The 15,186-nt window shown below is 44.8% G+C and overlaps 1 protein-coding gene across 10 annotated transcripts in view; it reads right to left on the bottom strand.

The window, feature by feature from the left end:
• Positions 1 to 15,186, bottom strand: part of BCAS1 (brain enriched myelin associated protein 1) — a 101,260-nt gene that overhangs the window by 58,479 nt on the left and 27,595 nt on the right. For all 10 annotated transcript variants that reach the window (XM_045444179.1, XM_045444181.1, XM_045444186.1 and 7 more), the window contains exon 4: positions 6,352 to 6,923. In XM_045444179.1, the coding sequence (XP_045300135.1) occupies positions 6,352 to 6,923 (572 nt within the window). The remainder of the gene's footprint in view (positions 1 to 6,351; positions 6,924 to 15,186) is intronic.

Raw genomic sequence — 15,186 nt, 5'->3', positions numbered from 1 at the left:
AAGTGGTAGAATCTGAACTCCTTTCCGGATCAGTCAAGGTCCTAACACTTGCACATGACCTCTGCTGCTGAAAACATTTCATATCAAATGTTTTGTGGTGCTAAATCCATGCAATTTATAAACATTATACTAGTAGAGCTAAAAACCCTGCTTACTCCGTAATTTATGTAATTTAAGGTGGATTTTCCCTCTGTACTGACAAAGTCTTTGGGGTGGATAGTTCTCTTTGCCTGTTGGAATGGCTTGGCCTTGTGGCTGACAGGTAGGCCAGACAATAAAAAACCACAGCTTAAAGTTCACTTAGCGCTCAAACCTTGGAATTAGGTGAGTTTTAAATTTTTAAATTTGAGACTAACTTGTCATTTGCAATGTTGCACACCCTAACATTTAAAAAAAGTTAAATCGAAATATCCTCAGATGAATATTCAATTTCACAGAGTCACAACACTATCGCACAAGTTTCAAAAAAATGGTAAAAACATAATGTGGAGTGTGGAAAGTATGGGCTTTGGGGTTGGGCAATTCTCTTTAGCTACATAGCTTGGAGTCAATGATTCGGTTTCCCTAGAGCTTGGATTTCTTCATCTGGAAAATAGTAAAGATCTAGAAATTCCCACTTAAGCTCTGATGTTTCAAGATGATCCCTTGGGGGCACCCGGGTGGCTCAGTTGGTTGAGCGTCCGATTTTGGCTCAGGTCATGATCTCGTGATTCGTGAGTTCGAGCCCCGAGTTGGGCTCTGTGCTGGCAGCTCAGAGCCTGGAGCCTGCTTCGGATTCTGTGTCTCCCTCTCTCTCTGCCCCTACCCTGCCTGTGCTCTGTCTCTCTCTGTCTCTCAAAAATAAGTAAACATGAAAAAAAAGAAGATGATTCCTTCAAAGCGATTTCGCAACAGAATTTGACTTAGCCTATAATATAAAAAAGAAATACTAGAGGATTCATGTCACCAGAAACCACCCAGGAGTGGGGACATCTGGTCAGTCTCATGGAGAACTTGGCACTTGAAGGTGAAGTGAATTTTAAAAAGAAAAAAATTTTTTAATGTTTATTTATTTTTGACAGAGACAGAGACAGAGCATCAGCAGGGGAGGGGCAGAGAGAGAGGGAGACACAGAATCCGAAGCAGGCTCCAGGCTACGAGCCATCAGCACAGAGCCCAGCGCAGGGCTCGAACTCACGAGCTATGAGATAGTGACCTGAGCCGAAGTCAGATGCTCAACCAACTGAGCCACCCAGGCGCCCCATGAATTTTTGATAAAGAGAGAGAAAGAGAGCCAGGTGGAGAAAATGCAGAGAAGCAGGTCACACATGGGCCGTTCTGACTGGGTACATTTAAGAGAATAGTGGGAAATATAGTTGGAAAGATAGGGGAAAGCTGGTAGAGACCCTTGAACGTGACACTAAGAAGCCACGGCTTGTAGGCAAGGGTATTGAACTTCTATTGTTTCTAAAATAACTTTACAACTCCTGCACCTTTTTGGTTTTTAACCCAAATCCAGATTTCCGCCTCTGGTGATTTCGCTTTCAAATTAGACTCACTTGTGCTATCTCAGTGAGGTTTGGCCGAGGACTACAGAAGGGCAGAGTAAAAGACAAAAATGTTGATTAATAGGTGGGTGGGGGGCGGGGGGGAAGGAAAGCCATGATATTAATAATAGCTGAATTTTCTTTTTCTCAAAATGCAAGATCTCTGGGCTAAGTTCACTCCACATGGCTTATCTCGTTTAATTTTCACAAGTGTGAACGATGTGAAATTGTGCTCAATACTATTATTATTTCCATTTTACAGATGAAGAAACCGAGGCTCAGAGAGGTGTAGTCACTTGTCCAAGGTCACACAGTCAGGAGGCGACAGAGGCCGAGTTGAAATGTAAGCTGCTTGATTGCAAGGCTTCTTTATACCTGCTTTACACCATGTAGGATTCTGGAAATCTTGGTTCTCTCATTCCACTTCTACCACCAAACAGCAGTGGCAGGATGGAGTGTCCATTACGTGAAATGAGGAAGCCTGTAGATCACACAGGTAGGCATGTTGTTGCTTGTTGTTGGGTGTGAATGAGGAGTTCAGTTTTGCACACATTGAGGTCGGACGAACCTTTGACTGGAGATGCCGAAATTCAAGAATATGTGTCAAGAGGCAGCTGGATATTTAAGGCTGGACTTGAGGAGTAGGTGTAGGCTATACACATGAACTTGGGGTGCGTCAGCAGGGGGCTGCATCTAAACCCTTGGGACTCTACGGAAATAACTGTAGTCAGAGACGATGTCTAAGAATTCAGTTCTGGGGAACTCCAATGTTTAGAAGATAAGATCCAGCAAAAGAGATTGAGGAACTCCTTAATCAGCGAGGGGGAGAAACTGGCAACTAAGTGAGGGTGATATTTCCAGAAGGAAGGGTCGCCGATGTGGCTGGCAAGTCCAGTGGGATAGGCCTGAGACGTCCGGGGCTTGGCAGCCGTGTTGAGGGTTGGGGGAGGCCACATCCTGGCCACATTGACAAGAACAGTTTATGTGGAGGAGAAAAGCCTGAATGGAGTGTGTTCAAGAGAGAAAAGGACACGAGGAAGCAAAAACTGAGTATTTTTCTTAATATCTGGAGCCTGCATGAATTTGGGGATCAGTGTACTTATCACAACTTCCCGTAAAAAATTGTCTCTTAAGGGGCGCCTGTGTGGCTCAGTTGGTTAAGGGTCCGACTTTTGATTTTGGCCCAGGTCATGATCTTGCAGTTTGTGGGACTGAGCCCTGCAGTGCAGGATCCTGCTTGAGATCTCCCCCACCCCCACCTCTCTCTGCCCCTCCCCCATGTGCATGCATGTGTACCCGAACATATGCTCTCTCTCTCTCTCTCTCAAAATAAATAAACTTAAAAAAAATTTTGTCTCTTACTAGATCTTTGAAGGACTAGACTGTGATTCATCTTTTAAACCTTTGCAAAGGTTGGTGTTTAAATAACAGTTGCAGGATTTAATAAAACTTTAGAAGAAAGTCATCTTCTTGTTCAGATCTCTTGAATCTGTGCTTGGTAACAGGTTAAGCCCCGCCCCTCCCCTTTCCCTCCAACACAAAGACACTTATGGAATTACTGGTTGGCAACAGACACTTAGTGTGTTTTTTTAAACCGATGAAGATCAAATTTTCATGATGGGTTTTTTTTTTTTTTTGGACAATGAATCTCTTAAGTGTGTATCTTATAGCTCTGGTTCAATTGTCGAGGGGCTGGAAAAATTAAGAAAAAACAAATCTCATCCCTGCCAACACAGTTTGTGTGAATCACAGCTCAGTGAAACCTTTCAGGCATATAATTTATCTTTTCTTTGACCTATGCACTAAATGCTTCATTTGTTCATGAATTCTGGCCTTGTTTTAATTCTGCTATGCTCTGAATGTAGTTTTATGAGGCACAAAAATAAGATTGTCGATCCGAAAACACAGAAGATTTGTGTGCCTCTCCCAGAATGCAATGGGGGCATCCTTCCCCCAATTCACAGCTCTGCAGGTTTGCGGCTGGAACTCCAAGCCAGGAAGAAGCATGCAGTGAGACAGGGGGGAAAGGTTCGTGTGGGTGGGTGGGGAGGGGACAGCTGATGTGGCTGAACCCAAGGCATAATTTACGCTAAGAATTCTGAATCAATACATTGACGGCCATTTATGCATAGTGTGGTACTCCCACCAAGAAAGCCATTGGCTGAGAAGTTTTATTCGTGTTACTTTCCGGGGGCTGGGTTCTCTCATTGCACTCCTAGAACAATCGATCCCTCCTCCTCCCTCCCCCTCCCCCAAAAGCCGTCTGTACAGCCAGGGATCAGATGAGAAACCTTAATAATCAGGAGGCTGTGGTTTGTTTACAGTCCTTACAGATGCATGTATTTGAATGTCCGCAAGTTCGCAGACTAAAGGAGAAATAAATGGCGTAGCCTAGCTTTCCCATGTGTTACATGCATATAGTTCGGGGTGGTACTCGATATTTAAATTCCAATGATGTTGCCAATAAAAACATAGAAATTTGTAGTGTAACAAGACCAAATGCAAACCTCATTGGTGAATCTCAGGGAGCTGACTCGCTTTTTTTTTTTCTGACAGTTTGAGGGTCTTCTGAGAGGTCACTGTAACTTTAAAATATCACCCACGGGCTTGACTCTATCAGATACCTGCCATGTTCCCCATACAAGCCCCCATTTTCTGAATTGTATCTCATTTTGGAACTCACTCCACTCAATTCGAGGTGCTGTCCCTAAGGGTCTCCAATAACAAAACACTGGGTTGGTAAAGTACAAGTCTGAACTTCCCTGTGCTTTTCTTAGAACAGGAGTGGATTGACCGCATTGGGGCTTTATGGTTAAAAATGTTTAAGGTCCGGTATCAGATGCTACACTGGTTTTCTTAATTAAGGTGGGGATTTGGATAAGTTACTTAGACACCTGTCTCCAGATGAGTAAAGCTCAGTCCTTCATCCTTGTCCCGTAAGTAACTCAATCTTTTCCTGACTCCAGTGATGGGTTGGTTTTGGATGCCCCAGTGAATGAAACGTGATTATTCAAAAAAAAATCACAACCTCAGAACAGCCTTAGGAGCCCACGATGGATAAATGAGAACTCAACAAGAGTTTCCACTCAGAGTCAGGTAGTAAATCGTTTCTCAAATATTCATGAATATGGATGACCAGTTTCTAGCCCCAAGACAAATAACATTCCAACTCCCGGTTTATACATTTGATGGAATGTTCTGGGAGCCAGGGAGGCCCATTCTCTTTGTGTTGGAGCACCCCGCCCAACACACGGCCTCCCCAGCGAGAGCACTTGACATCTCCCATAATAGTGGTGGTGGGGGGGGGGGGTTGTACCGCATTTCTTCCTGGACCAAAGTCCCTGAGGACAAGGGCTCTGTCCCAGCCTCCACTGTAGCCTGGCCTCACCTGCACCCGGCAGCATCCCACTCAGTAAAGATTTGGTGCCTGGATGTGTTTGAAAACTTACTTTGAATTATACAGAAAGCTATTCGATTGGCATCTGAACTGGTGCATTTGGGGAACCGGGCATTTGCGGGACAAGTTCTTAAGCTTTTTTTTTTTCAACGTTTATTTATTTTTGGGACAGAGAGAGACAGAGCATGAACGGGGGAGGGGCAGAGAGAGAGGGAGACACAGAATCAGAAACAGGCTCCAGGCTCTGAGCCATCAGCCCAGAGCCTGACGCGGGGCTCGAACTCACGGACCGCGAGATCGTGACCTGGCTGAAGTCGGACGCTTAACCGACTGCGCCACCCAGGCGCCCCCAAGTTCTTAAGCTTTTGAAAGAAAAATTGAAAATCAGTTTGTGCAGTAGAAATTTACAGAAAGATCAAGAATGCTGATAGTGAGAGCCTGAACCCACGAACCTGATGACTTTTCCCCAATTTTAACTCTCCAGAACTTACAGCTGGTGCCTGACATTTACAGTATAATGTTTGACACGGTCCTGCGTGCATTGAAACCACAGACTGAGGTGATACTCATTTTCCTTATGGAGAATAATATATCCGTACAGCGCTTAGAACAGAGCCTGCTATACTGTCAGTGCTCAATACATGACAGCCAGTGTTATTAGCAACTTCCCTTGAAACACAGTGTATCAACTTTTATTTCCTTCTTCATTGAAGGAGTTTCTTTTCTCAGCCCGAAAACAAACAAACTCAAGATAAAAAGCAAATGCTCTTTTTCAGATCAAAAGAACTCGTGTTTCTTTGTGCAGGAAAGAAAGCAGCTGATGTGGAATACCTCCTTTAAAAATATCTAGTTTTTACAAAGATATGACCCCAGCTTGTGGGAAAATAATTAGTACATAAAAGGGTCTGCCCAGAGCTATAAAAGCTCTTTATTTAAACCCATGCTTTGGTGCAAAAGATAGTTAAAGATCAATCCAGGCTATTAAAAATAAGAAATGAAATGTATTCCAACAAAAGCCTATAAACATGTTGGTTGTGAAACAAGCTACCGAGGCCAGGCGAGGTATTTAAGTCTTTTAGGAACCGTTTTTATTCCGCTAAGGCCTTTCCCTCCAGACTCCATTGATCATAAATGCAACCTGTCTTCCTCTACCTTTGATAAATGGAAGGACGGATTCATCTGTATGTAACTCACCTCCTCTCTTCTTTTACATAAAACAGATGCCACAGCTGTTATTGTTCTTCAAACAGATGTTTCTGTCCACAGGAACACGGGGGACACTACAATGTGCCATTTGTTCTAGAGGGCTGCGTACCTTGTCGGGGCCCCTTGGCGACTGGAGAGCAATATAGACGCCATCCGCTTACCCCATCAGAGCTCCCCCCCCACGGAGCTGAACAAAAGGGATCGTCCCTCATCAGCACTTACCCTCTCTGCAGGGACATCATCGGGCGGCCTTGACAATCCAGGGACTTCCTCGGCCTGGTCCTGACGCTCCGCGCTCTTGGCTTCCTGTTGGCTGTCCACCGGTGCCTTTCCCCGTCCCTTGTCCAGTTTGAAGAGTTTGTCAAAAAAGCCAGAGTCCTTAGGCTTGGCGGGGGCTGCTCCCCCTGACTCAGGTGAGACGGGCGCTGGTCCCCAAGTGGCAGAGACGCCTTCGTCCCCGGCTGGGCTCTGCCCCGGGGTTTTATCTGGGTCGTGCCCCCGTGCAGCTGCCCCCGGAAGAGTCACGCTCTCACTTGGTTCTTTGTTCCCTAGAGCTTTATTGGAGCTGACATCAAGCTTCACTGACCCAGTGGATGCATCCGTGGCTTGGTCTCCAGCACGTCCTGGTACAGGCCGAGCGAGTGTCAAGAAAAAACGAGATTTAGCAGCTGGCGCCCCGGCTTTGGCCTCGTTCCCAAGATTCTTTCCGTTGGCATCCGCAACAGCGCTCATCTCCATTGTCTCGGGGGAAGAAGTGACAGCATTATCCTCCTTGACACTTATTCCCAAATCAACTGTAAACACAAAGACAAACAGCAGTTATTCAGCCCGGCGAGGAAATTCAAGGATCGATAATGGACTCCAAACGTTTGATATACAAAGGCCAGAATGCAGCCGGGGCTCTGTGGCTGTCCGGTCACACTGCAAAGCAGAACCTGGTCACCTAGAACTCCTGTGACCTTGCTAGGAGAAAAGCCAGTTAGCAGAAAGCCCACACCAGGCGCTGCACCGGTGACACGCACGTTAATGACGCTGTCGGCCTGTTGCAGGGATCCCGAGAGAAGAGAGTTGTCACGATATCAGCTGGGAGGCAGCACAGCGGTCGGGAGCTTGGGCTCTGGAGCTAGAACAAAGTTTCTCAACCTTCTGACTTCTGACATCGGGGGCTGGATCATTCTTTGCCAGGGGGGCTCCTCTTGTGAGCTGCAGGATTCTTAGCAGCATCCCTGGCCTCTACCCAATAGATTCCAGGGCCACCCCCAAGTTGTGACAACCCAAAATGCCCCCCTATGTCCCCTGGGGGCCAAAAATCACTCACGTTTGAGGACCACTGAGCTAAAGTGTCTATCTGCATCTGAGGTACCCAACCGTCCCATGCCTCAATTTTCTGGTAAATTCAGGCAAATAGTAGAACTTCCCTCCTAATTTGGTTATGAAGGTTACATGACTTAATATGCTTAAAACCCACAGAACTGTGCCTGATGCATGTTGGTCACTGTCATTATTCACGAGTGAGAAACCTGGCCACCAGAGAGGTTGATGCACCTCCCCACGGCTGCCCAGTGAGCTGGTAAGTAACCGCGTGTGGTCGGGGACAGACACCTGACTCTGAGGTTTGTGCTCTGTCTTACCATGAGGCCTATATTAGCAGAGACTAAGGGGAGATTTTTAAAAGTAGCACTCGGAAAGTTTCCAGAAGGCTGGAAAAACAAACGTCCACGCAAGAAGGCCAATTAGACTTCAGGTGGCCCGGAATCAGAGGCATAGGGTCAGCTTGTGGATGCAGGCTCCGCCCCCTCCGGGGAGGGGCCCTGGCATCCAGCTGTTTCTGCTTTGACCGCTGTGTGGGTCCCATTGAACTGCTCTCTTTCCTCGTTGCCTTTTCTAAAGCAGTGCAATATTCGCGGGGGGCGGGGGGGGGGCGTGGAGAGACACCGCGAATTTTGGAATCAAAGTTAAAGATCAAGATTCTCTACTGATAAGCTGTGTGACCTTGGGCAAGTCACCAAACACCTTTGAATTTCCTCATCCCTCAGATGGGAATGCTAACAGCTCCCTTGCAGCATTTGCCCGGATGTTTAAGGGACACAGACTGCTGAATGATTGACAGGCACTGTGATTGTCTTGAAGGATTCTCCCATGCCTTTGCCAGCATTGCGGTTTGCTTTATACAGGTGCAGCCAGCCACTTTTAAAGTATCTGTTTGCAGGAAGAGAGAAAGAGAAAAGGGAGAATCTTTCGGTCTGCTCGTACGGCTTGTTAATATGCGCGAGAAACACACACACACACACACACACACACACTTCTATTAGCAATTGTTTTTGCCAAACTCTGGTATCTCCCAGCGTCTAGAGTCCGGAGCAAACATAAAGGAGGGAGAGAGAGAGAGAGAGAGAGAGAGGAGAGCCAGATTCCTAGGTAGAATGAAGGGTTGTCTCTGAGGAACACGGAAAGGACGGTACAGAGGACGGTGACAAGCACTAGGTTGTGATATTCCTCACAATCTCGGACCTCAAGGAAGTCACCCCGTAGGGGCACTGGGCATGTCACCCAGCTCTTCCTCACCCCTTTCCTGTGCTCTAGGAATTCATAACCGTACTCAGGGCAAGAAGGCGGGAGGGAGAGCCGGAATAAGGAAGTGATAGATGTCAGGGTGCTGAGTAAGCCAGGCGGGCAGCTGACACAGCACAGTGAATATAAATGAATTGTGGGGATGGCCGATGCCAGGAGAAGAGGAGACAGTTGACAAAAAGGCAGAGACTGAGATTCAAAACAAGGGAGGGCTTTTCGAATTGCCAAGAGCATCAGCCTGTCTCTTTCCCTTTTTCCTCTCTTCTTGACTCTCCAGACGGGAATCAAAAGAGCTAACGGTACATGAGAGTGTCCCGCTCAGGGAAAAAGTCTTTGAAAAGAAAACCCTTCTCCAGGAAAGACTTTTTAAAAATTGGCCCATATCGTTATCTTAGTTTCGGGTGTACAACGTGATAATTCTATATTGGTGTTAATACTACATACCGTTCGTATATATGACAGCAAGTCTGGTGACCATCTGCCGCCACGCGGTTGACCCCCCCTTCACCCTGTTCACCCACCTCCCAACCCTCCCGACCCCTCTGATCACAACCACTCTGTCCTCTGCATCTGCAAGTTTTGTTTGTCCATTTGTCTGTTATATTCCACATATACATGACTATGACATTTGTCTCTCTCTGTCTGACTTATTTCACTTAGCACAGTATCTTCAAGGGCCATTTACGTTTTTGCAAATGGCAAGATTTTCTTCTTTCTTATGGCCAAGTAGTATTGGTTATATATACATATATACACTATATATATATATATATATATCTGTATATATATATATATATAGTGTATATATATATATAATATGTATATATATGTAGGTATATAATATGTGTGTATATATATATATGTACACACACACACACACACACACACACACACACGCACATATACCACATCTTTACCCATTCATCTATTGATGAACACTTAGGTTGTCTCCATATCCTGGCTGTTGTAAATAATGCTGCAACGAACATGGGGATGCGGGTATCTTTTGGAATTCGGGCTTTCATTTCCTTTGGATAAATACCCAGAAGTGGGATTTCTGGATCATATGGTAGTTCTATTTTTAATTTTTTGAGGAACCCCCATGCTGTTTTCCGTGGTGGCTACACCAATGTGCATTCCCACCAATGGTGTACAAGGGTCCCCTCTCTCCATATCCTCACCAACACTTGTTATTTCTTGTCCTTTTGATAGTAGCCTTTCCGATAGATGTGAGGTGATATCTCAGTGTGGTTTTTATTTGGATTTCCCTCATAATTATTGATGCCAAACACTTTTTCATGTGCTGGTGGGCTATCTGCATGTCTTCCTTGGAAAATGTCTATTTACATTCTCTGTCCATTTTTAAATCAGATTTTTTTTTTTTTTTTTTTGCTACTGAGCTGAGTTTTTTATACATTTTGGATATTAATCCTTTATTGAATATATGATTTACAAATATTTTCTCCCATTCAGTGGGTTGCTTTTTTATTGTGCTGATGGTTTCCTTTGCTGTGCAGAAGCTTTTAGGTTTGAGGTAGTCCCTGGATAGACTTTTTAAAAAGTGCCAATATATTGCTTTCATATAGGATAAATTCCTTACATTCCAGGTATCTAGGCTGCACCTCAGTGCATTTACAAATCACAGTAGATGAAAACTATATAGCTCTTCATGTTAGAGAATGGGAAAAGTATGTTTTACAACTTATAAGAACTAGCACTTCCTAGATGGGGCATTCCACGATAATGAAGGTCTGCCCCCCAAACTTGGTGAATGCATATGCAAGTCTATCACCCAGAGCTTCTAGTTCCTTTACTAAAATGCTTACTTCCCAGGAGGGCCTGTGATCTAAGCTAGAATAATCCTGTGGCTTTTGCTGAACCCATTAGAACAGAGTTACACCCTTTAGGCTTGGGTTGGCAAACCAGCGGGGGTGCATCTGTTAGGGGTGGCCCTGGCCATCACATTCACAAGTACTTGCCTGAGAACCAACACAGATGAAAGCAGAGTCAAAAGATTCAGGGAATAAATGCCCGATGAGGACATTTGAACACCTGGATCCAGCTGTGCCTGAAGGTGAAATTTACCGTTACGTGGCCAACAGATCTTTTTTTTTTCTTTTTTTCACTTTATGCCAGTTTCTATTAAGTATATACTCAGTGACTTGGAGAGAATTTCAGAGAATTGGCCAGTACCCATTCCACTCGTGAAGTAACGGCTGGCAATCTTCTTCTTGGGAAGTTGTCTCCAGGCTCTTCAAGTCTGTCTAGGAGGCATTTACTTGGGAGGAAGGAGGATAAGGAGAATGAAACAAGGAAGTAAGTTCCAAGGAACTGGATAGAAGAGCCACCAACTCTTTGTCTTTGCATTTAAAGTGAAGGGGGAAAAATCCACTTTGGGAGAGAGATTGCAACCTCTTGAGACCTTCAATAAACATTAGAAACAAAATATTTCCATGGGGTGCCTGGGTGGCTCAGTCAGCTAGGTGTCTGACTTTAGCTCAGGTCATGATCTTGCAGTTTGTGAGGTCAAGCCCCACATTGGGCTCTGTGCTGACAGCTCAGAGCCTGGAGCCAGCTTCTGATTCCGTGGATTCTGTGTCTCCCTCTATCTCTCTGCCCCTCCACCGCTCATGCTCTTTCTCTCTCAAAAATAAATAAACATTAAAAAATTGTTTTTTAAAAAATAAAAAAAAGAAAGAAAATATTTCCTAAGATATCGACTTAAATGCACACACAACACACACACGCACGCACACACACATCCGATCTGTGAATAGGAAGAAAATCCATCGGAGTTACAGGCTTTATACCGTTGCAAAGATAATTTTTGTTTACATGGCGTCCTCACATTATTATGGAAAGAATTGAACAGTGCCTTCTAGATGATCGGAACTCAGCTTTCAATTCCTATGAAAAATCTTGAGAGAAGCCCATCCCGAATCTGGTTCCAATAAAAAGTTTTCTCCTAAAGCAGACAAACAGATGACATACCAAAGAGATTTTACTTTCCATGAAAAAAATGAGTAAGAGTTTAAGGAAGATAAAAAGGAATCAAGCAGGAACGCACATGACAGACCCCAACTATCTAGGAGGGTTGAAAATTTTGATCTTTCTACTGCAGAAAATACATTTGGTATTATGTGTGTGGCTTTTTAGAAGAAAGCCATCTTATGCAGACATGTGATTGAAAACTTATTTCCAGTGGCTTTTCAGCATAATTGTTAAGAACTTAGATGGTGGAGCAGAGGACCTCGGTTTGACTCTAAAATATTAAATACAGATGGTCTTTGGGGCACCTGGGCGGCTCAGTCGGTTGAGCGTCCGACTTCGGCTCAGGTCATGATCTCACGGTCCGTGAGTTCGAGCCCCGCATCGGGCTCTGTGCTGACAGCTCAGAGCCTGGAGCCTGCTTCGGATTCTGTGTCTCCCTCTCTCTCTGCCCCTCCCTTGCTCATGCTCTGTCTCTCCTTCTCTCTCAAAAATAAACATTAAAACAAATTTAAAAAAATATTTAAATACAGATGGTCCTCGACTCGCAGCGATCGGACTTGTGTTTTTCGACTTTACAGAGTTGCAAAAGTGATTCTCATTCAATAGAAACTGTACTTGGAATTTTGAACCTGGATCTTTTGCTGGGCTAGCGACACGGGGGGCGCCCTTCTCTCCTGATGCTGGACAGAGGCAGCTCCCCGACAGCCACGCAATCATGAAGGTCAACAACCCGTAGGCTGACAACCATCCTACCACAGAGCCACCCCGTCTCTCCCTTCCACTGCAGTTTTCAGCACATTTCGTGCCATAATCAACACTTTATTACCAAATAGGCTTTGTGTGAGATGTTTTTACCAAACGGCAGGATAATGGCAATGCTCTGAGCACGTTTAAGGGAGGCTAGGCTAAATTATGATGGTCAGTAGGTTGGGTATAGTAAATACATTTTCGGTGTACAATGGATTTATCTTTTTTTTAGGTTTATTTTTATTTATCTTGAGAGGGAGATGGAGAGCAAGCAGGCGAGGGGAAGAGAGAGGGGGACAGAATCCCAAGCAGGCTCCATGCTGTCAGCGCAGAGCCTGATGCAGAGCTTGAACTCATAAACTGCGAGATCATGACCTGAGCCGAAGTCAAGAGTTGGGCACTTAACTGATTGGGCCACCCAGGCGCCCCAAGAGGTAGCCCCATCTTAAGTTGAGGAAGATCTGACTGTGATCTGGGTGAATTACTTTATATCTCTATGCCTCAATTTTCCTATAAAATGGGCAAGAAAATAATAGTGCTTTCTTCAAAGAGTTTTTAGGATTAAACGAAATACTTCCTACAAAGTGCTTTACTGCTTGTGGGTATGTGGTGGATCCTCAATAAAAATTAGGTTTTGTGTGTATGTGTGTGTGTTCTATATGTATTATTACTCTAATCACTATTTCATATTTCTAAACATAGGCTATAAGAAAAAAAATTATTCCAATGGTTTAACCTACAAACTTGAGTGCTCTGGAAAGACGTTCAAAAGTAGTAATGATAGGAATTAACTTCTCTTCAGAAATCTAAGAATCTGGGCCAGAGAAGTTTCAGGAATGCTTATCATTTTCTAAGTAGCAAGTATTTTCAGTCAAAACAGCTGCTTCCTCAAAGTTCTACTGTATGTTTAAACACACACACACACACACACACACACACACACACAGTCTCTTTTCAGATTTTGTGAGGAAGGATTATCTTTGGGGTTGTTTTTTTTTTTTTTTTTCATGTGCCAGAGTTTTGAAATTTTCACTTGCTGCCACTGTAAACACCATCTCTAACATCTAGTGGACGTTTCCCATATGCCAGCCATTATGGTAAATGCTGTATGTAATGAGAAGCATTTTATTTATGTATAACAGGAAGGGTATAAGTTAGGGACTATCATCACACCCCCCCCCCCATTTTACAGATGGGAAAACCAAGGCTCTGAGAAGTAAGGTCACTTTTCAAGTGGCTTTTTAATTGTTTAGAACTTAGATGGTGGAGCAGAGGACCTCGGTTGGACTCTGAAATATTAAATACAGTGGTGTATTAAGGGTGGAGGCAGGATGTGAGCCCATGTTTTGCCTGATTCCAAAGCTCAACCCCCTGACATGTTGGAGTAGAAGCAAAAACAGAAGAGAGGGAGGGAACAAAGCAAAGTTTGGTTAATGGAATTAGTGGATTTTCAAGAAAACACTATGCACGAAAACAACAAAAAAGCCTGTGTGTTCTCACATCTGGGAAACATTGCTGTGTGATTCTGTTTTGTTTTAAATAAAAATTAGATCATGTCATTCATCTACATAAAACTACCCAAAGAGGGGCCTCAGCACCACTGAAATCCAGCCCAGACTCTACCACGGAGGACACCAGCTAGACCCTCAGCTCATCCCGTGTTCCTCCTCTCGACACACCAACCTCGTCCCCACCTGAAGCCCTCTGCACTAGTCGGAATGCTTCCCTTCTGATCTTTCTTCCCATGGCTACCTGCTTATCATTCAGGTCTCAGGTCAGGTCTTCCTTGACCACCCTCTCTGAAGTCACCCTCCTACTCACCCCCCTTCCCTCTCTGGACTCTGCAGAGCATTCCATAGTCTCTGAAATGATCTCATTCATTCATCGCTTGCTTGCTTCTTCCCCATTAGAACGTAAGCGCAAGTAGATAGAGACCTGGTCTGTCTTGATCATAGCTGCGTCTCCACTGCCCCCAGAAGTGCCTGGCACCTAACAGGATTAAGTCAGGAAACAGGTAAGGCAGCAGCACAGAGCCCGGGGCGTACCAAACACCAAGGGAGCCTGGTTATAACCATGGCAAGAGTAACAACCTTTGTGATACTAGTGGTGGGGGAGGAAGAGCTCTCCTCCTCTAAGACTCCATTATCCAAATCCTCCTAGCGACTGTTAGGGTTGAAGAAACCATCATCATAATTTCACTCACAAAGTGTCCACTTACAAAGGTCATCTCCCACTCGGGCATCCCTTCCGGGGCAATGCCATCCTATGTGTCAATACCCCGATCGATCAGGAGAAGGGACAAGTACGGGGGAAGTACGATGCACACCGGTTGCAAAGGGGAATTGCACACCTTCCAGAAGATGCAGGAGTTCGTGGAGTGTTGGAAAGTACCACTCAGATCACACACGTGGTTTTGTTGGGTGAGAAGCAGGCAGAGTTCAAAGAGTTCACCCAAGAAGACAGGAAGGTAGAAGGGAAACTAGGTGACGCCCCACTAAGCTCTTCAAAAGAGAATTCTACTTGAATGTCAAAGGATAATGAGAGGCCCTTGGGAAAACTGATGAAGACCTCGAAATGTTTTGCGAAATGACCCTTCTGCGGTCTCGCTGCAAGAGTCAAACAACACATCAAACGACTGTGGCTTTCTGTGTTGTGCAAATGCATTTGTTGTTTTATAGGCCTTGAAATAAGGATTCATGTGGCAGATACTTATAGCTCGGAGGAAGATGTTAGATTTGAACATTTCAC

The sequence above is a fragment of the Leopardus geoffroyi genome, chromosome A3 (assembly GCF_018350155.1).
Source record: "Leopardus geoffroyi isolate Oge1 chromosome A3, O.geoffroyi_Oge1_pat1.0, whole genome shotgun sequence".
NCBI lineage: Eukaryota > Metazoa > Chordata > Mammalia > Carnivora > Felidae > Leopardus > Leopardus geoffroyi.
Note: the sequence above shows the minus strand (reverse complement) of the source record. Positions and strands in the feature narration are given on the sequence as shown.